Raw genomic sequence first — 22,825 nt, forward strand, 5'->3', positions numbered from 1 at the left:
GGCGAGGCCCGCTGCACCGCCGGCGCCCTCGGGCTGCGGCCGGCCGGGTGTGGGGGAGCCCGGGGCCCTGGGGGCTCCGCGTGAAGTGAGACTGAGCCGTGCTGCCGGCCGGGGGCGCGAAGAGCGTCTAGCGGACGGAAGCGACAGGGGGCGGCGGCGCGGCGGGAGGCTGAGCAGAGGGCGGGGTCGCGCGGTTCGCGGCCAGATGCGCCCGTGCGTGGCTGCGGGGCCGGGAGGCAGGGGGCGTGGGCGGGACGCCGGACGCGGCGGCTCTGTCGGGGGCCTGGGCGGGAGGGGGCGCGTGGCTGCCCGGAGGGCGGAATGACAGCTGGAGAGCACACCGGGCGCAGGCACGCTGGGCTGGGGTCTCGGATCAGGGCGGCCCCCCTGTTCCCTCCCCAGAGGAAAGCTCTGGCCTCGGGGCAGCTCGGGGGCAGGACCGGAAGGAGCCAGGGAAGCGGCAGAGGATGCGCTGGAAGCTGGAGGCCCAAGGTAGACTCCAGGACTCCTTCCGCCCCGTGCCGCGGAGCCCGCGGGGCCGTGAACCAGGCCATCGATAATCCACCTGATGAATTTAGAGGCCTCGAGACTGAGTTACTCAGATTCCCTTAGCTGCAGCCGAGCCTCCAGCACTGCTGCTTTGGGAGGACATTTGGGTTCCAACCACAGCAGAGATTGAGAAGAAAACGCACCTAGAGATTCTGTAAACTTGTTCTGAACAAATGTGGAGGTTGTTAAATTGAAACCCGTGGAGCAGGCTTAATCTGAAATTGAAGTGAGCTGAGGCTGCATTTGGAATCCAAGTTCCACGGGGCAGTGAGCTGGAGGCGCAGGCAGTTTTCTGTCAGTTCTGAGAACCCCTTCTTTGTCTCCACAAATCCTTGCTCTTCGGGGCTCCGGGTAACTGTAGGGGTCACAACCACCTTTTCCCAAAGTCTACTGATGCAATCGATAATCCTAGCTTTAAAACAAGTATCTTCACAAGAACTTCTGGGGCAAACCACTGATTATCTCTAGGCACACGGGCCAATAAAATGACCAGTCACACATGTTATTGAGAGCTCGCACTGCCCCGTTTATTAGGCCACCACCTCGGTTTCCTACCTTTGGGTCATGGTTGGATTTTCCAAACGCTCCGTAATAAAGTGCGTCTGTGCAGAGAGAGCCAAGGCCCGCAGTGGACCGAGCCCCACCCCCACCATCTTCTAGCGACTCAGCGGTTTAGCAGAGGCCCCCACGCCCAGGTCTCCCGTCTGCCTTTCGCCGTACGTGAGCTGTTCATGTGTGAGGACCAGACCTCATCCCCCTACCCAGGGCTCAGGCAGCTGGCTGATCAGAGAGCTGGCCCAGCGTCCTACAAAGCTGCGTTGCTGCTGTTCTTTTGCCTTTTGGTTTGAGACAGGGTCTCCATGTGCACTTCAGGCTGGCCTCAAACTTGGGGCCACCTCCTCGCTCAGCCCCCGACTGCTGGGTTGACAGGCGTGCACTATGATGCCCAGCTGCTAGTTTTAAAATCAGGATCCAGTCCTGAGCCTCCAGTTTGACAGGTCCTCTCAGCAAGCCCCAAAGAGGAATGTGGCCAGCTCCAGGGGACAGATGGGCAGCTGAGGCCCCCTTGATCTGTGTCTCTGGGCTCCTCCTTCCCAGGTACAGAAAACCCTAAAATTGGCAGTAGAAGCAAATACATTTGCACACTGCGAGGGCGAAGGGGAAGCTGCTTCAGGGTCAGAACAAGGTGCACATGGCTGAGAACCGCAGAAAGGAGGACAGCCCACGATGCTGAGCATCGGCCGCAGTGCTAGCACTCAGTATTTACTTGCCTGGAAATCAAAAGCAACAACACAGGGCAGGCATGCTTGGAGCCACCATGAGGTCACTGCCAAAACCCAGGATCAAACCAGGGGCCTTTAGATCTCCCATCTAATGCTGTCCCAACGGAGCTGTTTCAGCCACCCTCGAGAGCTTTTCTCTAACTTAGTACAGTGCAGCATTTGTTTAGGACACCAGGAAAGGTCACTGTAAGTTCAGCTGGAGCGAACGTCTTAAGTGGGTTACAAAAGTTTTTTAAACTGTTCTTGCTTCTTTGTAAGAGAGTAAAAAAATATAAAAAATAGGAACAATACACAACTTCACTAAACAAAATGATAGGGGTTCAACAATAGTTATATAGTATATTGTCTTTAAAGTAGTTGTTCAGATTACCAGATATAAGTATACAAGTTTGGCTCCAAAAATTAAAAAGAAAAAATAGCACTGTGTTCCTTTCAATAGAACAGTAAAAATCAGCAGTACAGTTATCTAAGCTATCGAGAGTATATACACGTGTACTTTTTTCCCCCTTCTTTTTCTCTTCCCTCATCCCAGTTGCTCCTTCCTTTTGACCAGATTCTTTCCCTTTCACAGTATGCATTGTACCTTTCAGATTTTATCTGCTCTTTCCCCAGAAAGAATGGCTATCAAGATGTCAACCAATAGCAGATGCTGGAGGGGCTGTGGGGAAAAATGAACCCTTGTCCACTGCTGCTGGGAGTGTAGGCTGGTGCAACCGCTGTGGAAATCAGTGTGGCGATTCCTCAGAAAAGTAGGAGTACAGGTCCCATTCGACCCAGTTATTCTCCTCCTGGGTATTTTTCCAAAACTGAAAACATCAGACCACAGTGATATGTGTGCACCTGTATTTGTAGCAGCGCAATTTGTCATAGGTAAATCTTGGAAACAACACAAATACCCATCACCTGAGTAGTGGATAAAAAAGATGTGGTATTTTTACACAATGGTGTGTTACTCCGCTATAAAAAACAAAAAAGATAAACTCAAAGCTTTTATAGGTGAATGGATGCAACTAAACACCAGCTCATAAGAAACATAAGGCAGGCCCACATGGAGATACTTAGCCCCCTAGTGTAAGACGACTGCCTTGCTAAGGGTTTCGGTTGACTTGAAATTTTCCTCATAGAAAAATGATTTGTAGGCAGGCTTTCTTTTCTTCTGGTTCCAAGTGCTTGGCAGCCGCAGTTCACAGTGCAGTTATGGCCAAGTCCAAGAAGCACAGCGCGCACAACCAGTCCTGAAAATGGCACAGAAGTGGCATCAAGAACCCCTGATCGGGGCTGGGAAATAGCTCAGTAGAATAGGCACTTGCCTGACAAGCACAAAGGCCTGAGATCAATCCCCAGTTCCGCCAAAAAAAAAAGAAAAAGAAACCTCAATCACAAAGACACAAATGTCTGAAGGGGGTCGATCCCTAATTCCTTAGGAACATGCATTTTGTCAAGAAGGGCCTCAAGAAGATGCAAGTGAACAATGCCAAGGCCCTGAGTGCACGCGCCGAGGCTACCAAGGCCCTCGTCAAGCCCGAGGAGGTCAAGCCCAAGATCTTCCAAAGAGAGTAAACTGCAGGCTCACTCCACTTGCCTATATTGCCACCCCAAGCTTGGGAAGCGTATCTGAGCCCGCATCACCAAGGGTCGCAGGCCTTGCTGGCAGAAGGCCCAGGCTCCAGCCAAGGCCCGGGCCCCCAAAGGTGCCCAGCCCCCATGAAGGCTCCACAGTGAAAGCCTCTGATCTGCTGATGTAAACACAGAAGGACTGGTGTGAGCCCTGGGGTGCCATCTGTGCAGGGCTGGTGTCCTCCTGGGCTCTTTGTACAAATAAACCTGAGTCAGGATAAAAAAAAAATCTTTGTGGGACCCCCATGGCATTTACATGGACCAGTTCTAACTCATGCTTTGTACTGATCCATGTACAGCACTGGATTATATGGATGACGTGATCTGTTTCGTCCAATTTTCCTCCTAGGTTTCATTATTTTTCCCCTTGATTATTCAAATACTTACATATGAATAAATATGCATAATGTGCTGTTTTTGTAAGAAGGCAGATGTCACAAGGTCCAAAGTTATGAACTTGTAAATTTCTTTTTACATATATAATCAATTTGGATACCAGAAATATTTGGAAGAGGGTCTGGCAAGTGCCAAGGCCTGTGTTGGATACTCGACAATGCAAAAAAGAAAAGAAAAACACAAGAAAACCAAAACAATAAAGAATTTTAAAATGCACAGAAAGGCCATTTGGAAAGATGTCACAGTTCGACTTACAACATTGTCTCCTCTTGTAGTATTGGTGACATGGTATTTATTGAAAGCACTGATATGCTAAATCTCACATTAAAAATATATTTATTATGGTCAGAGTTTACATAGGAAAGGATTTAAAACAGGACACATACTCTGTAGGAGTATTTTTATAACCATCACCCAAACAAAGGCAGAAGAGTGCAGCAGATCTGTCCACACACTAGAGCTTCAGAGACTCAGGCTGAGGGCCTGGATCCCACTGCAGTGTCCTGCGTGAGTCCAGATAAAGGCCTACAGCCCATAGGAATGTCCCCCGCAAGTCCATCTGGAGACCTAGCAACCACGACAACGTCCCATGCAGGTCTGTATCAAGTATTTGCACTGGGAAGGCCCAAAGGCCAGGCTGGAAGCTAGAAAGTCTGCGCCAGCGGGATGAAGGATCTGAGGGACCTGCGCTGGGCCAGGAAGCGATGCTCACGGTAAGGGCCAGAGCTTCCTGGAGAAGAACTGCAGCCATCCTCAGCGACAGTCAGGCCCGAACTCCTCCAACACTGAGAACAGCCGAGCTCCTGTCACAAAGGCCAGTGTGACAAGCTCCTCTGAATCAACAGCGCTACCTTCCTGTCCACTTCTTTCATGCCATTGGCAACAGCCCTCAGGTGGGCCTTCAACACCCAGCACCATGCGGATTCGGTTCAGCTGGATGTTCCAAGTTGACCGCAATACTTAAATCCACCAGAATACTTCTTTAATCCTACTTGTCTTCTGGGAAAATCTTTAAATGCATATTGTCGAGAAATGGAATTGACTGAGGCCCCTTCTCCCTCTAAAAAGCAAGCTGTGCTCTTAATAGTGTCCCCAACTTGCTGACTCTAGTCCCCTCCACCTCCCATTTCTTAATTTTGCATCCTTAGATTAACTCCCAAGAAAGTGGTTCTGAGTAACTAGAATAATTAGAATACGTCAGCGCTTCGAGCCACTTCACAAGTAGGTGTGAGCACGGTACGTAGCCTGAGACAGAAGCATGCACGCCTTAATCTAGTTTACAGACAGCAGGCTGGGTGTGGGGGCTCCAGGTCACTGTGCTCCAGAGCCTGGGAGAGCACGCTTGCCGGCTGACACGCACATGGCTGTCCTGCCCACAGGAGACGGCGCCAAAGGCTTCCACACTCGAGAGTCCATCATTAGTTTAGCTTACACTTCGTCTTTTTTGCCTGTCCTGGGAAGATGTACAAGGAAAATTCCTAAAGTGGCCCTGAGATACCTGCCAGTCAACTAAGTGCCCTGCCTTATCCGTGTGACTATTTTTTGTCCCACCTGGTACTGGACATTGAACCCAGGTCCTCTGCACAGAGCTACATCCTGCCCTTTTTACTTTGAGTCAGGATCTCACTAAGTTACTAAATTGCCCAGGCTGAGCTCAAGCTTGCAATCCTCTTGCCTCAGCCTCCCAGACAGCTGGGATGACAGGTGCAGAACACCACACGCGCTTTCCCTGGATGCACAAGCATGATGGATTTCACTCCTGCGCCTAGGAGAAGTCAACACAAGTGACTCGAACATGCGTAACTATCTGCATGGGCTTCGGCTAACTGCCCGAGCCTTGTAAGAGCCGAGGGTTCTTGTCCAGGTTGTAGAAGGGACTCAGAGACAGAAACTGCAGGAAAGACGGAGCACAAAGGCAGAGGGGAGCAGAGGCCATGCGAAGCGGACAGTGTGTGGGCGCCGGGTGGCTGCCGACCTTCACTGCAGAGCACAGGAACAAGCTCAAGCAGACTGTCCCCAGGGCCAGCCGATGAGAATCAGCCCGGGACCTTTGACTTGAGACTCGTGCTACGTGAGCAGAGGAGCCGCCGCGAAGCACGGAGCTTCTCAACCTTCACAACTGCGCTGACGGTCACTGCGGTGTGCTGGAAAACTGGCACCAGGGCACATCTTTGCCTGCGCTTGGTGCGTGGGCTTAAGTCATCCACTGGTCACCTGCCCCCTTGTGTATGAGGCGGGACCGGACAGGGCCTGCTTAGGTAACAATGTCAGAGGCCTGCTGGTGAGGTTCAGCACACACACGCGCATATATCCAAGTTGGCCGAGTGATTTCAACCTGCCGTTTCCTGTTTTCTCATCTGTGTTCACACAAATGGAGCTCCTACATATAAACCCCACTTTGAACATCTCTGGTATTCCGGTCACCTCCAACAAAAGCCCAGAAACTGAAATTCTGTTTCCTTCCAGATGTGTCGCATTAGCACATCCGCGCCGGTGGCCACGCTCAAGCACTGCCCCTTGTCTTTGCTTGCTCATCACCAGGACACAGTGCCTGACAGCCACAGACTAAAGGAGGAGAGGTTTGTTTTAGCTCAGAGTTTGTAGTCAGCTGGCTCTAAGTAATGGCAGTGGGGCTGTGAGGAGGGACAGCTCCTGGAAGGGCAGGGGGAAACAGAGGGATCAACGGAGGAAGAGGGCCACAGATTCCAAGGCCACGCCCCGGCCCCACCCTCCCAGGCCACGCCCACCCCTTCCAGGCCACGCCCCAGCCCCACCCCTCCTCCAAGCCCCACCTCCCAGTAGCATCTAGGTAACTCAGGAGTAAATGAACCCACCCTGATGAGTATCATGGCCCTGTCATCCAGTGACCTCCTCAAAGCCCCACCTATGAGTGCATGAGCCTTTATGGGAACACCTAGATAAGAACCATAACTGGTTATTTCTGGAATGGCCATCTTCTCCAACCTCTTAATTGAGTTTCTAAGCTACCCATCACCTTCTGCACTGCAACCCATCTTCCTGCCCAAACTCCAAGCCCCAGCCCGAGAGCTCGGGCCCTGCCCTTCCCCAGCACCACCTCCTTGTTCCCCGTGGGCCCCAAACACAGGCCGCTCCCGCACTCGCCCAGAGTCAGAAGGCTCTTTCGGACCTCCCTCTTTATTTTGTCCGTGCAGCGTTTTGTCCTTGCCCCCCCCCCGACCCCCGCTGGACCCAATGCGCTCAGCCCCCCGCTCCCGCAGTGCCTCTGCCCTCGCCACTGCTCTTACACCGTTATCAGACCAGACTGCAGCTGCCTGTTTAAGCTCTTTCTGCCACCCGCACTCAGTCTATGTCACAGAAGAGGCTGTGCTATGGGTACTGGGTAAATGGAAGGATGCGTGCATGCATGAATGAACGCAGGGTGAATGAAAACACTCCCCGCCGCCTCGAGGATGTTTCCCGGTAACTCCTGAAGTCACGAAGGCGGAGGCCGAGTCTGTGGACTGAGCACAAGGAGCACCTCTGTGTCTGGGCTTTGAGGAAGCCTCCTCCGGCCTCCCTACAGGAGGGAGCTGAGGGTTCAAGCTCCAGACGGGAAGGCGTTTACATGAGCGCTGTAAATCCCAGTAACACTTAACGGAGTTCCGCAGGCTACACACCTGCTCCTGAAGTTCACTTTTTTCTATATATCCTGTTGGCTCTCACGCCCTTCGACACATGTATTTGTTTCTGTGAGATTTGTAGTCCCAAAGAATGTGATAATTTGTAGCCGTGGGGAAGTATCTGCAGTTAGACCCTCAGGACTCCCTTCCCAGAGGGTGACAGGAAGGGGCATGCACGGCTGTGCCTCCGCATGCCCAACATACACAGGAAGCGGCACACCGTGGTGGCACTCAGGAGCACACGACATGGTTCTCAGTGTCAAGCACCAACTGCGGTTTTCATCTTGCAGGGGGAAAAACTTTCAGAGAAATCAAACCCACCAACAGGAGTCAGGCAAATCGAACAGGGTAGAAAAATGACAAGATGAAGGCAATTTTGTGGACACGAAGCCACAGCAGGCTGGGATTGTGGTGGCTGGTCTGAAGGACACTGCACAGAACCTCAGGGTCAGCCCATGACTGACGCACCAGCTCGGCCTGCTGCAGGGTAACCTTGTGATCCAGAGCTCCTCCCAGGACATGGTCAGAGGTCACTGATGGCACTCCTGCGACTGACCAGCCATGTGACAGCGAGGGCTCTTCCCGCCCTGGTGCCTGCAGCCTCAGCACGGCACTTTCTAAGCCGTGCTCCCACGAGGGGCAGCAGCATCGGCCTGCCCTGCTCTGGTCCCTGCGCTCCCAGCCGGGCTACTGTGCCTAGCCTCCCTGAACATGGGCCTCACAGAAAGTCCAAGCCAGTGGTCTTCAGGTCGGGGCCCTCCTCCAGCCTCCATCAGCACCAGCAGCTTACACTGCAAAAAGCACGATCCGAACCTTTTGGCAAAACAGCTCAGAGCCGAAGAATCTAAGGGGGCAGGAGAAATCAGCTCCAAGGAAATTCTGATTTTTTTTTTTTTTTTTTTTTGAGGTATTGGGGATTGAATCCAGGGCCCCACACATGCCAGGCAAGTGCTCCGCCCTGAAGCACACCTCCAGCTCCTAATTTTTATTTCTGAGGTAAAGCAGGGCACAGAATAAAAAGCACTGGCAATTATTTCTCAATGCCAAAATGAAGCATCAAAAAACACTGAACACTGACATGCTGGGAGCTGTTAAAACGAATCCTCAAGGGCCAGGGACATAGCTCAGAAGCACAAGCACCTGCCTGGTAAGGCCAAGATTCCCAGTACTCAAAAAAACCCCACAAAAAACTAATCCTCAAAGCCAGGGATAGAGGTGCATACCTATAATCCCAGCACACAGGATTGCTTCAACTTTGAGACCAGCCTGGGCCACAAAGTGAGCTCCAGGCCAGCCTGAACTCTGCAAGTAAAACCCTGTCTCAAAAAGATTAAAAGCCACACATACACACTGCCCTCAGCTCCCTGTGTGGTAGAGCTGAACTACCAGGCTTTCCTATCAGCTGTTTCCAAAGCCCACGGCTCTGGGGCTCCCAGACTCCCAGAAGGCACTGCCACCGACCCACTCTCCTCCCCTGTCCACACCACTTCCTGCCTAGCAGAACAAAAGCAAATCAAGCGATACTGCTTTTTAAAAATTATTTAATTTAGTAGGTTTTTCTTTCTTTCTTTTTTTTTTTTTTTTTTTGGAAAAAAAGCAATAAGGCAAAAAACTGAAAATATATATAGTTCTGTTTGCTGTGACTTGACTCCCCCTGAAGGCGCTACGCTTCTTCCATTAGCAGGGGCGGGTGGCGGGCGGAAATGTAGTGCAGGCGGTGAGGAAGAAAGCAGGTGTGCGGGGGGCTCCCTCGGGGCCCGGGCCCCTGCCTGCAGCCCTAGCCTGTGCGGGAGACGAGCTCGGGAGCAGCTCCCCCACAGCCCACCCTTCTGCTCATCGTGGCTGGGCCTGGCGGGCGGGCGGGCGGGGAAGGAGCGAAGTACTACTTCACCGAGAAAGCTCCCAGCCCGAGGGTGGAGGGTGGCTTCCTCTGGAATGCTATTTCCCCCGACCTCACTGGCTGAGGCGCAGCAGTTAAGGACAAAAACAAAACCACTAAGAAGCATACTAGGAAGGCACCTCAATTTGTGACCCTCAACCAAGGCAGCTCGCCTGGGGGGCAACTCCTGAACAAGCCCACAAGGACCCCACCGCACCAGAGGAAGCCAGGGCCGGCAGGGCAGCCTGCGACCACCCTCCTCCAAGGAAGGCGTCCTCTGGGCTTCGGCCTACTGCCGGCATCACAGCCCCACCTTCCACCTACGCTCTTCCTAACCAAAGAAAAGAGGCAGGGGAGAGTGGGGTTCACTGGAGTCGGGTCGCCAGGTCGGCCAGAGCTCCTGCAGCAAAGGCGGCCGGCCAGGCTACAGACGACGGCCCAGTCCTGCTCGGAACAGGCCGAGGGGACCCAAGCTCCCCCGACTGGGCCCTCCATATCCACACGGCCAGAGTCCTGGGAAGACTAGGGCTATGCAAAGCAAGATTCTTAATAGGAAGCAGGGAATCAAACAAAAAATTAGATTTTTCTCTACATATATATAATATACAGGTATTAACACATTATTCCAGAGCTGGCTCTGGTCCGTGGGGCTTGAGAGATGGTGAAAACGCTTGTTGGTTCAGGTGAAGGCCCCTCCCATCCTGGAGGACATCAGGCCAGGCAGCGCTGTCCAGGGAGAGCTCGGAGTGAGGACACGTCCTCTTGCAGACTCTTCTGCCCTCGAGGCCTGGGGAGCCCGCACAGCAGCTGCTGCCGCCAGCATGATGGAAACGGGCAGGGGCATCTCCCGGTCCAGGGCAGGAACTTCACGGGTGGAGCGAGCCGCCTGGCCAGCCGCAGTCTCCGGCCCACCGAGCGCCCAGCTGCACACAAGGTTCTCAGGGTCACCCCGCAGCCGCTCTCAGCCCCCTCGCTGAGTCCTCTTCCGTGTCTTTCTGAAGCGATTTTCAAATCAGCTCTTGCTCTGGACAGCACCAAACCACCTGTAGATCCCAACCTTCCAAAGACTGTGGCCCAGCAGGGTGCAACAAGAGGCAGTCGAGGCTGTCGCCGTCACAGGCAGCGGAAGCAGGAGAGCCAGGGATGCCAGGCTCACGTTGGGGAACCTGCTGCCACTCCCTCGCCAGAGCCACCAGGCGTCCAGGCGCGACTCGGAGTCAGTCAGCTAAGGCCACCAGCCAATCACACCACGGTGTCTGCTCAGGTGATTGACTTGGACAAAGTGATCGGTTAAGACAGCCACCCGCCAGCTCCCATGTCCTGCCCTCCACTCCGCTCTGAGTGCTGCCTGTCCGGGCTGCGTCAGAAGATGTCCGGACACAAGCTCCAGTCCTGCTTCTCTTTGCAATCCCAATACTCGCCCCGGTAAATGTGGGTCAGCTCCTTGGTGACAGGGTCCTTCTTCCGCTCAAACCATAGCGCCTTGTAGGGGTCATAGGGTGTGCCTGGAGAGAGGGGAAGCACGGGGTCAGGGCTGTAGCCCACCACCCCCGCTGACGCTGGGACTCGCACAGCGCAGAAGGCACCCGTACCGTCTTCCGAGGCCTTCATGGCCTCCGCCTCCCGCTTCTTCCGGGATAGCCTCTGCTTCTCCTCCAGGCGCTGCTTCTCTGCATTGGCCTCGTCCCAACGCCCGTTCTCCATTAGCCGCTGGTCAGGCCGCAGCCGGCTGTCTGTGGGCGCAGTGCCCCCTTCCCAGGCGTTGAGAGTGAGTGCAAGCTCTGAAAAGTAGTACATGTTTTCTGCATTCTTCCTAGAAGTAAGGGATGAGAAAGAGAAAAGGTAACGCTGGAGCCCGGCCCCAAGGAAGCCTGGGAGAGCCACAGCACGGGCCGGGCAACACCTGCGCGGGGAAGCGCTGCCCAGGATCTTGGCGCGCCCTCGGACCCAATCTGAACAGAGGCTGGCAGCACGGCAGCCTCCGTCTCACTTCCAGAGCCCCTGATGCCGTCTGGGGGCTTCTGGGCGTTCTCGACTGGCTTTGGGGAGTTCTGCTCCAAGCCACAGGAGCTCAGGAGTCCCAGGCCACACCTCAGGGAGGACATTTCCTAGGGACAAGGTGAGCTACCCCCGCGCAGCACCACACACGGCCTGATGACCTCTCCACGTTCCCTCGCCTCACTCTGTGAGGACACCTGCCCCAGTAAGGGCCACCCTGGTACTCACGGCAGGGGGTTCCGCTTCCACAGCGTGACCCTGCTCTCCTCAGCTTCATGGCCTCTCTGCCGGGCATCACCCCCATTCTCGCCCGTGGCTGGCTGTACTTTGAAACAATCCATTTTCTCATCCCAGGTCCCCAAAAGGGCGAAGTGCACTTTTCCTGACGGATCGGTCACCTCCCCTGTCACCTGCAAGGGTGAGAGCACAGCTTAGCGCGGAGGTCCCAGGCCAGGTTCTGTCGCTGCGGTAACCGAGCTGTGCCAAGGGTTTTCCCCTGATGTGTAGCGCCGGCCTTTCATGTTTTATTTCAAGACAGGGTCTCACTAAGTCACTTGGGATGGGTTCCAACTCGCAATCCGCCGCCTCAGCCTCTCGGAGTGCTGAAATTACAAGCACACACTGGATTCCTGGCTGGAGGGGCTTTTGAGACAAGGATACAAAGACAAGCAACTGACTGGCATTCTGGCCCTCAATGCTCTTGACTTTTACTTCTCGCTGGTTACCTACAAGAAATGAGGTCACCGTGCAGGGTGGCACAGCCCCGCTCCTGCGGACCACCACAGCTGGGGTGCCGGCTAGCTAAGCACTCCCAAGTCTGGTTTCTGTGAGCTGCCGCCCGCAGGGTATGCGTCTACCCCCACACTGGCACTGTGTGCAGAGACCACCACCCGAGGGACGCGCAGGCAAGTGAACAGAACTCAAATTCCATCTTACCTTTCTTGCTACATCCCGAGAGAAGTAGCTATAAGGAACAAATTTAAGATTACACTTGTCTCCTGTCTTGTGATTTACAATATCAATTTCACCAGACTGCAAAATGAAAAGAACCACGGATTAGCTGTGTGAAGCCCGGAGGACCGGAGCCCCACGCCTCCCTGTCCTCAGCAGGATGCTCGGGCACTGCCCCACTCAGGGCTGCAGCCTCAGCTACGCTCGGCGGAGGCTGCAGGGCCCTCCGTAACTGCGGGGTGCCAGCGGAGGCCAACGCTGGCCGGCTCTCAGGCCGGGCGGCACGGCTGGCCCCTCAGCACACTCGCTGACTCACACCAGTCCACTGTCCCTAGCCAATCCCTTCACAGACTCTGCTGCTGAGGCCCAAGTACTCTGCTGTCTCCAAGTCACACGCAGTGAGCCTTTCTCCATCTACTCCCTAGTCCTGGCGGCCTCTGGGATCCCCAGCCATGCGCAAGCCTCAGCTTAACCCCCTGCTTGCTGCTCAGCAGACAGCACTCTCGCCAGGGACTCTGGCACAAGTGCTGCCTGGCCAGCGTAAGGTCCTGAGTTCAGTTCTCGGTACCAACCAACAACAAAAGACACGGCACTCCTCTCAGAATTTTCTGCAGCCATGGCCTCAACAGCAAACTAATGGAGCTTTAGGACTGCCCTAGGCCACCCTGTGCGCTGTGCTACATCCCACCTGCGTGCGTGGCACTGTCTTCTGTGGCAGAGGCCACAGGAGCCCTGGACGCCTTCTGACTGCAACCCCAGCACCTAGCTGTGGGCGGGCAGCACATGTGTGATGGGGGCTCATGCTGTCTTCTTGGGTCACACCCATCTTTCGCCTTTAACAGGGTGCTGCACTGATTACTTTCTCCTTCCTTCAGAGGGATCCCCAAAGTGTGGTCCTCACAGGTGAGTGTTACAATGTGGCCACTCACAGACGGAAGTGTGGCACGGGGACTGAGAACATGGAGGTAGCACTAGTGCAGGACACAAAGTCCTCAGGCGGCACTGATGAGCCAGAGTGAGGACGCGCCCGGAGGGGACCTTGGGTGGGCAGCGCAGGGCCTCTCCTCACCTGATCTATCCACAGCTTGCCCACGATGATGTTGTGCACTGTCGTGGTGACTTTCTTCCAGGTGTAGTGGTGCCCCGTGGCATGGAAAATGCAGTGGATGGTACCTGGAAGCGGGAGGCGCACAGCTGAGACAGGCGGAGGACAGCAGCGCAGTGCACCCGGGCCGACAAGGTGCCGGTGCGCTCCATTGGCGTCTTGGTTTTTTGTTTATGCAGTACCGGGGATTGGACTCGGGACCCTGGGCTTGCCAGGCAAGCACTTATTCTCCTGAGCCATCTCCCCGGTCCTACTGGCGTTTAGGAGGACAACAGCACATGGCAAGGCTCACCCTCCGTCAGTGCCAGCAGACTCAGAGACCGTGCCCCACCTGGGCTGGTTCTGTCACTCGCACACAGGGCAGCAGTACCTGCACTCTGCCCAACAGAACGCGTGGCGTTACCGGCGCGCGGCCGTGTTTCCTGCTCCTCTGAGTTAGTCTCCAGTGAGCACCAGCACACAGGCAGTGCTCTCAGCACAGGTAATGAGGACTTAATAAACAAATGTATTTTTCTTGACTTGGGACCTTGAGCTCGCCAAGCAGATGCCTGTGCCATTGAGCTATCCATTTATGTACACAGCCAACGAAACATTTATGTACAGAGCCAACAATATAATCAATCCAGGGCTGGGGAGATGGCTCAGTGGTCTAAAGCACCTACTTAGAACAAGCTTAGCAAAAGCACAAGGGACCGCGGTTCAATCCCCCAGCACCACATGCCAGCCAGCCCCGCCCCCTGGTGGGCTGAACTGGCCACACACACACACACACAAATAAAATAAAAAATAAAAAAATAATCAATCCAGCAATGCTTGCATTCGAAATTCCCTCTGTCACCACTAATACAAACAACATGGCAGCTGTGGTGTAGGCCCATCTCCCTCGCTCCCTCCTTCCAGTTTGTGGACACTGGGTCCACAACCCTGAACTGACTGTGCAGCCCAGGCTGATACAGGAACTCCCCTCTGGGGTATGTTATGGCTTGCGTCTAGCTGTGCCCCCAAAGCCTCACGCGCTCAGGGCAGGCTTCTAGGTGATGAATTCATGACCCAACGCTGAGCTTATGGTGTGAGTGCTACACCCGTCCCTGCCCTGGGGCAGAGAGCCTGCCGAGAGCACAGCAGAAGGCAGAGGCTTGCTAGCTGCGCGCCGCTGCTCTGCTGCGCCTCCCTCCACCGCCGCCATGAACTGCTGCCCTCAGCCAAGCGCCACTGTGCCTTGGAGCCAGCTGACTACAGACTGAAACCTCTGCTAACTGTGAGCTAAATAAACCTTTCCTTCCTTAATTCTGGATGTCAGGTATTCTGTCAAAGCAACGAGAGAAAAGTAACCAAGACAGGGTATCTACCAAAAAAAAAAAAAAAAAAAAAAAAAAAAAAAAACCCAAAAAACGGAGAGCAGGGTCTCTGGGAGCTATTCACAGTAGTTACACAAGGAAGCCACCCAGCGTCGACCGACAGATGCACACACAAGCAAATCACAGTCTCTATGTACAATGGACCACTGCGCAGCCTTGAACAGAAGCTCTGCCAGTACTACAAAGTGGATGCACCCTGAAGACCGCATGCTGAGAGCAAGCCAATCACAAAAGGACAAGTACACCATGACCCGCCGGCATGGTGGCACACCCCTGCGATCCTAGCACTCAGAGGCAGGAGGATCGTGGTGAATTCAAGACCATCCTATACTACACAGTGAGCTCAAGGCCAGCCTGAACTGCATAGTGAGACCTAGCTCAAAGAAAATAACAACAACAAATGACAAACAAATACTACATGACTGGAGCTATAAAGTTCCTTAGAGTACTCATATCAGAGAGCAGAATGGTGGTTTCCAGGGCCTCAGGGGAGGGAGGGAGGACGGGGAGCCACTGCTGCACGGGCCGTTTCTGTTTTGCACATTGGAGGGGCCTGGGGCTGCTTGGCCATCCATACTGAAGACCCGAACTGTGTAGGTGAAGTGCAGAGATGTTGAAATTCAGGTTTTGCGTATTACAATTGAACCAAAAGAAAAACCCAAGAGGCCAGAAGGGAGTGGGCTGACATATTCAAAATAGGACAAGGAAAAGATTGTCAAAGCAGAATTTCTACATAAACAAAGGCGAATTAAGACACTCCCGGATCAACAAAAACTGTGTAGATTCATAACTAGCAGATCTACCTCGTAAGAACTAAATCTACACTAAGAAATAAAGAAGCTGGGTGTAGGGGAGCATGTCCTATACCTAGCACTAGGGAGGCTGGGGCAGGAGGATCACAAGTTCAAGCACAATCTGGACAACTCAGCAACGTAGCAAGAGCCTGGTTTTAAATGAAAAATTAAAAAGACACTAGGAATGGGTTTAGTACAAAGTCCCTGAATCTGGTCCCTAAAAACCACACATACACACATTCAGAAAGGAAGAGAAGGGAAATACAAAGTCCTGCCACAGAGGAAACTGCAATTCAACTCCATAAAGCACAATGTAAAGGTGGTCCGCTTGCAAATTTTTCTCTAATATGATTTAAACTGCATAAAGTAGCACTACAAACCAGACACGAGATCACAATGTATAAAATATATAATTTCTATGACGATAAAAGCAAGGGAGAAGGCACTCGATCCCCTCGGTGCAAAGGCATTGCTCACTGTCTGCACCACAGATTTCCCTGACACAAAATTAACCTGTAATCTACAAATGCCTTAAAATAGTTTCACCTTACCTGGAATTCAGCTAAAGCACAAAGGGAACCCAGACCATGGGCCAGAGGGAGAGAGAAGAAAGGGAAAAATCAGCCAAGAAAGCCTACCCTGCAGCCCCATGTGACCCAAGGTGCGCATCTCGGAGCCCTGGAGGCGACGCCACAAGAAGACAGCTCTAAGAATCGCATGCTGGACTCCATGTTCGCTGGGGCTCTCGGCTTGGCCAAACAGCCAGGAACAAAGCCTTGTGGTGCAGCCTCATCATTCCCTATAGTCCCCACCAGTACATCTGGCTGAATGGTCACACCAGCATGCCCGCCTACGCCACAGAGACCCGCCACCCTGCATGCTGATGCTGTGCAGGCGCCTTACCAAGGGGCATGATGGAGAGGTATTTGCCTCGGAACTTGCTGGTGATCTTGATTTCCTGACGCAGCGTCCAGCCGTGCTTGGACTCAGCATGGTGCGCGGCAGCAGGGGGGTGATGGCTCACCTTGGAGAGAACAGGCTCGGGTCAAGGCGGCAGAGAGGAGGAGGGTGCAGTCTGCCCTCACTGGCAGCCAGCACCCCAAGGCCCCCGGATGGAAAAGCAGACTGGGCGAGTGCAGCCCCAGGGTGGGCAGCCCCAGCGCCAGCCCCTCCTCTGGACACAGCACCCTTACCTGCTCGCACAGGGACCGATAGCCGTTCTCCTCCAGCCGGTCCAGCTCGAAGGTCTCCCCAAGGAGCGGGTTGAATGGCTTGCTGGTACGGAAGACAGTGGTGGAGTAGGAGGACACGGTGAAAGCTGCAACATAACAGAGCTGTTCTAGAGCGCTCTCGCACCTCGCAGCCCGGTCTAGCAGCTCGTGGTACTCCAGATCTTCAGTAAGGCGCTGAAGCATGGACAAGGGCTCGTTAAAGTTCACCTACAAGGAAAAGAGCAGATGTAAACGCTGTGCCCAGACACCTGCGAGACGGTTTACTTTACTTCATTTGTGTGTGTTTGTGCAGGTGGAAAAATGGGCCCTGAGACACTGAGGAGTAAGTCTGCGAGCCTAGAGAGGAAAAGGCAGCCTGAGCCAGCCGAGCAGCTCTCAGGCAGACCTGCAGTGCCCATTCCTCTGGCTGACCCTCCGGCCAGCGAGCAGCCAGCAAGCGGCCAGCAAGCGGCGGGGTTGTGCTCGCTCTGCCCACCGGCGTGTGCTCTGAGGTGGGAACCGGGCCGCATCTGCTCAGCACTGCAGACCCGGGCACCACGGGAGGCTGCCGCCAGATGTGTGCCGAATGAGCGCATTCGGAACAGACAACAAATTTCAGCACAAGCACACTGAGAGGAAGGCACGTATTTAAAGATCTCGCAGGAGGAAAGAAAGGACAGCAACTGTTTGTGGCTTTCTGAGACAGTCTGGCTGTGCATTCACTGGGCAGCCCAGTCTGGTCTCAAACTCAGAGATCCTCCTGCTTCCCAAGTGCTGGGATTGCAGGTGTGCACCACCACACCTGGCTCGGACCCTAAACTACAAGGGCAACCATGCCCCGACCATGGAAGGGTTACCCAGGCCAGCGTCCGCCCTGCACTAGCCAGCTGCTCAGCCCAGCGACTCCGGGTGAGGCCAGGGTCCCAGTGTCTCCTGAGCCCGGAATGCTGTACCTGGGTGGGGAATGCCTGTGCCGGGGCTGAGCCCACCGTGTACACGCCTCTCCGAGGGGTGCAGCCTGCCCAGGGCACTGCCTCCCAGATGATCGCCAAGCGTGTATGCACGCGTGCACAGGGATGCCTCTGTCGGGGCGCTGAAGCCCCACGGGTGCTGGGCTCTGTGCCACCGCTGGGTGTGGAGACTCCTACCAGAGACCGTATCCACGTCACGCTCCACACCACGACCCCGCAGCCCACGAGCCAACAGCTTCTACGGGATATTTTCAGCGTCTTCAAGTACTTTACTAATTACCAATTTGCACTAAAAGAAGTTAGGTCCCCAAGCTCGCCCACAGTCTATATAATCAGCAGTACAGCTGCATGAGCTTGAATGTCACTTCATACAGGGCAGCAGAGAAGGGAAACGGAAGTATGTCCTTCTACTTTCCAGTTGTGGCCTTAAGCAGACTTCAGGTAGGTAAAAGCCACCGCTTTTCTTTCATCGCTGCCCCCTTCCATTTCTGTCCCACTTCTACCTACCAGTCTCAGAGCTGCAGACTATAGTAGTCACCTCTCAAAACCACTCTTTCAATCTTCACTAGAAAAGTCTGCCAACAGGATGCAGGACAAGGCTGCGTAGCCACGACTACTACTTCTCATCTGCGTGCGCTTATTTAGGGCCCACGCTGTCTAAGAAAGCCAACACCTGCTTCTCTGTGCGCCTCTTCACCTGAACGCAGAGCCTGGGGACAGCTCTACAGCTCACCTTTTGGGAGTGGCACCTACAAATAGGGCACCTCACCCGCAAACCGTCTTCCAGACACCAGGAAGCTAATCAAGACAACAAGTCCTAATCCGAGAGGGTGTTTATTAACTATGCCACCAACGCCTCTTGGGGCAACAACGCAGGCACCATGAGGTAACATGCCCACATGCCCTGCGAAGCTGGAGAAAGCTGTTCTCTAGCGGCCACTAGACGAGACAGCCATGCCCGGGCCCGAGTCGGTGTCTTGACCTAACACTGCCTTCCGCACACACAGCCCTGCCTTCTGACTGTCCCAGGAACCAGCGTCTCTACGTGGCCCACGCTTTCACAATGGCCACTCACTGTGCAGAGGCCAAAGAGAAACAAAAGCATCTGAGGACGCAAAAGGCAGACAGCAGGAAAGCTGCTGTCCGGGCGATGAGGGGCGGGCAGCCCAGGGGATACCCAGAGACCAGCAGCAGCAGGAAACCAAGCCGAGCAGGGCAAGGATGAGCAGCCCAGCGGTGGCCTGGTGGAAGCCAAAACCTTGAGGTGGGATGGGACCCTGCAAGAGCTCCCAGCAGCTGGGAAAGATGGGCCAGGAGAGCCCCGTGCCCCGCCCAGCTCCTCACCGCAGTGTGGCAGGGCCCAGCCTGGCTTAGGCAGACTGAGGCGGCAGCCACTGGAGCTGGCGTGTTGCGACCCCAGCCCCCAGCGCAGGCACAGGAAGGCTCTGCACAGAGGCTGGGACTGCACTTTGCTAGAGATGCCTACAGGGTCTAGCAGGAAGGGCAGGGAGCAGGGAGGTCCCTTGTCCCAGCAGCTGCCTCAGTGGCTCCACTTCTAAGGCATCAGTCCCCCCACCCACCCCCGTCACTTCCTCTCAAGCACCTCATCTCAATCTCCAGCTGGTTCTCTTGTCTCTGGTCACCATATTCCTGGTGGCTCTAGGTTGGGATCCAGGGCCTTGCTTACACAGGAAAGTGGTAGACCTATCCCTGAGCTACATCCCCATTCCTGGCTAGCATTTTTTAACACAAATCCTACAGATTTAGACATGAACACCCATTTGCTTTTGAAGACCCAGTTAGCTCATTACTTCAGCATCTGTGGAAAGCTCTCCCAGAGCCAGGCCCTGGGCCAAGCATCAGGTATGAGGACCAGAAGACTACTCGGCACCTGCCAGTGAGGACGGGTGTCTGGTCGGAGGCAGAAATCAGGAGGGCAGAAAGACAGCCAAGTCCCCGCTGTGACAGCCTGCAGTCGCCTCCACATCCTCGCTGCCTGCCTCCTCTCCAGCAGTGAATTTACATCCACGGAGATGAGAAGGCGTGGGCTACAAAGGGTCCAGACAGCGCCCTCTGCGGACAGAGCCTGCCCGTCTTCTTCCCCTTCCTGCTGACCTGTGGACCCCCACAGCCATGGAGATGGCAGCTGCTGTGGACCCGAGGGCTGGGCCTGAGCGCAGGCCAAGAGCTGGCCCTAGCCCACCCCCTCCAGAGCTCCACAAGGGGCAAGCGGCTGACCGGGGTGTGTAAGAGCAGGGCTGCCGCCTGCTCTAGAGAGGGCTGGACAGCCAAGGTCACAGAGCCACGCGCTGTGTCACACCTGCACACACTGCCAGGGCAGCAGGAAGGCAGCCGCACCCAGGCAGAAGGGAAGGTGCATTTGTTGGGTCCCACAGAAGACTCCTGACATTAAGCACAAGAAGTGCGTGTGTTTGGATTATTTTCAACCACTTAAAATCAGAAAATTCAAAAACCATTCTTGGCTCAGTTTGCTAACCTATGGTTTGAACCAACACATTCAGACTATCTTTTTCTTGGTACCAGGAAGTGACTAGGTACTTTGTGCTTGCCAGGCAGGCGCGGTGCCACAGAGCTGCATCCCCAGACCCGCACTGTCTTTCTACTGAACCCGGGCCTAACGTACATACTGGGCCAGTACCAGGCCGATGGGCGGCCCTCAGCAAGTGCATGCGGGCTGAGAGAGTCCAGCGCTGCCACATGTGAAGAGGGGCACTCACTGGAGCTTAGGGCAGAGGCAGCTGGCCTGGCTGGCTGAGCTGCAGCCTTCCGAAAACGGCTGGAGCCTGACCAAGGGTCAGGGAGGAACTGGAGAAGTTCAGGAGAAAACACTGGGCCCAGCCTCAAGGGACACGCAGGCCGTGCAAGTCTCCAGGCTACGCTTGCAGAGCAACACCCCATAAAGGGTTCTAAGCAGAGGGACAGGACTGCATGTGTGACCTTTAGAAAGATCACTTTCAAAGGTTGTGACAAGACCAGAGGACCCCAGGCTGGGGGTCAGCCCAAAGCCATGGTCACCATGGAAACAGCCTTGGCCTCTGGGCTGGGCAACTTGGTTTTGCTTCCGTGTTCCCAAACCCTGTGTATGTCTGGTTGTATTTCCCTGACATCTTCAGAGAATCTTTTCAACCTCTTTCCATGTCTGTCTTTTTCAATCTGTGCGCCTCACAGAGACAGCAGCCATGCTGTGTTTATCTTTGCACGCCCGCAGGGGGACCTGCTAGGAAGAGCGGTCACTGCACACAGGCACACTCGCCAGGCCACTGCCACAACTACACCTGCAAACCTAAGAGGGCCTGCTGACGCCGCGCAGGAGGGGCCGTCCCAGCTCGAGCCTGGCCGGGACCCTCACGGCAGCGGCCGGCTGTGCGAGGACCTCACCGGCATGGGGATCTTCGACAGCTCTTTCCCGATGCAGTTCTTCATGATGCTCCACAGGTTGAGGCTGTAGTTTGGCTTGTACGGGATCCGGGTTCTCTTCTCCTTCTTGGTCTCCTCCAGCTGGTGCTTGTACTGAGAGCGAGAACAAGGCCATTCAGTCACCCACAAAGAAGAGAAAATCTGCTACAACTTTCCCTTCCCCTGTGCGAAAAAATTTATAAATCAGGACCTCCTGTCTCCCCAGCATGGTACACACTCTAAGCCGGAGGGAGCACACCCTGGGCCCTCAGCTCGACAGCGTCTGCTGCGTTACCTGCTCATCGAGGCTGATGTCACTGCTGGCCCCGCTGATGTTGCTGCCAGTGCGTCTGCGGGGACAGAAAAGAGCCAAGACTGGAGTCGGTGTGGCCCTCCCCAGTGCTCCTCTGAGCCCACTAACCGATGGGTGTTGGGGGAGGACACCCAGGGGAGAATGGAGTGCCACACCCACCACGGCGGGCCTGTCCGAGCTGCCCATGTTCCGCTCACGGCGGGGCCCGGGTCTCAGCAAGCCGCCGCTGATCGGATGCACGCCCTTCGCTTGCCCAGCCCAGGTCACTTACTTGTGGCCAAGACTTTCAGGCATGGTGATGATTTCTGGGGCGTCGAAGAATTCATTTTCATCGTCCTCATCGCTCATGTCCCCCTTGCCGGCGCAGCCCTGACCTACAAGCAGAGGAGCCCGCTTGCTTCAGCTAGTTACTCCAAATGCCTGGCTTGACAGGCTCTTTTAAACACAAGCCACAAACCCAGTATCTGACCGTGAGTGGAAAGCCAGAGGGTAAGGGAACAGAGCTCGGGCTCCGCCTGACCTCAAGCTGCGCGGGTCCTGGTGGTGACACCACCCAGCCAGTGCCTTACCTTTCCCCGGCCCGGCGCTGCCTGGGGTGGTGGCCGGCAGCACAGTGGCCCCGCGGAAGGCCCGTTCCAGGTGGTTGTGCTGCTTCGCCAGCTGCTCCAGGGTCTCTTCCAGCCGGATCCGCTGGTCGCGCTCATACTGCAGCGACTTCTGCCACTTCTTACTGTGAGTCTGGGCCAACACCAGGAAATCTCTGCAGGCCTGCCCAGAAAGCACAGACTGTCAGAGAGCCCGCCCCGGGCCCTGGAGCTCCTAATCCACTTGTCCTGGGGACCGCAGCTGGCAAATGACAGTGAAGGACACCCTGTTCCTCCGCCATTACTAGGCAGCCAGCTCTGTGCCACTACCAAGGTCAAACCCAGAAAAGGGATCATGCTTGTCACCGGTCTCTTGTCTTTTCCAGGTCATGAGAACCAAATAAATACCAAGGGGGCAGCACACCTAAACAAGGCATTTGTGACAACATCGCCAAGCCAAGCGTATGACAACTACACCAAGCGCACGCACTACGGACCACAGGAAAACCGCCCCAGTGAGTTCCTCACTAAATCAAGCAACCGAAAGACAAAACACGAGGAATTTGCACGCTGAAGCAGGGACTCTGCCCTGAATAAAACACAGGGAAACTCATTCTGCTTTGACCTTCAAAGCCACACGGCTGCATGAGCAACCACAAGGAATGAAGAGCAAGGGCTCACCTGTGACCACATTGGCGCCTCCGCTGGCTCCCCGTGGACGAGGCACGAGTGCTGCCCGTGCAGGCCCAGGGCTCCGC

At 54.9% G+C, this 22,825-nt stretch overlaps 1 protein-coding gene across 1 annotated transcript in view; it reads right to left on the reverse strand.

The window, feature by feature from the left end:
- Nucleotides 1–9,941: 9,941 nt before the first annotated feature.
- Osbp (oxysterol binding protein) overlaps nucleotides 9,942–22,825 on the reverse strand; it is a 23,090-nt gene continuing 10,206 nt past the window's right edge. The window contains exons 4-14 of the mRNA XM_004646906.2: nucleotides 22,053–22,251; nucleotides 21,755–21,857; nucleotides 21,466–21,520; nucleotides 21,153–21,284; nucleotides 16,765–17,010; nucleotides 16,475–16,595; nucleotides 13,384–13,487; nucleotides 12,300–12,395; nucleotides 11,592–11,773; nucleotides 10,958–11,178; nucleotides 9,942–10,870 (exon numbers count right to left, since the gene is read on the reverse strand). Of these exons, the coding sequence (XP_004646963.1) occupies nucleotides 10,728–10,870; nucleotides 10,958–11,178; nucleotides 11,592–11,773; nucleotides 12,300–12,395; nucleotides 13,384–13,487; nucleotides 16,475–16,595; nucleotides 16,765–17,010; nucleotides 21,153–21,284; nucleotides 21,466–21,520; nucleotides 21,755–21,857; nucleotides 22,053–22,251 (1,602 nt within the window). The 3' untranslated portion in view covers nucleotides 9,942–10,727. The remainder of the gene's footprint in view (nucleotides 10,871–10,957; nucleotides 11,179–11,591; nucleotides 11,774–12,299; nucleotides 12,396–13,383; nucleotides 13,488–16,474; nucleotides 16,596–16,764; nucleotides 17,011–21,152; nucleotides 21,285–21,465; nucleotides 21,521–21,754; nucleotides 21,858–22,052; nucleotides 22,252–22,825) is intronic.

This window comes from Octodon degus, unplaced genomic scaffold, assembly GCF_000260255.1.
Source record: "Octodon degus isolate 3935 unplaced genomic scaffold, OctDeg1.0 scaffold00283, whole genome shotgun sequence".
Lineage (NCBI taxonomy): Eukaryota > Metazoa > Chordata > Mammalia > Rodentia > Octodontidae > Octodon > Octodon degus.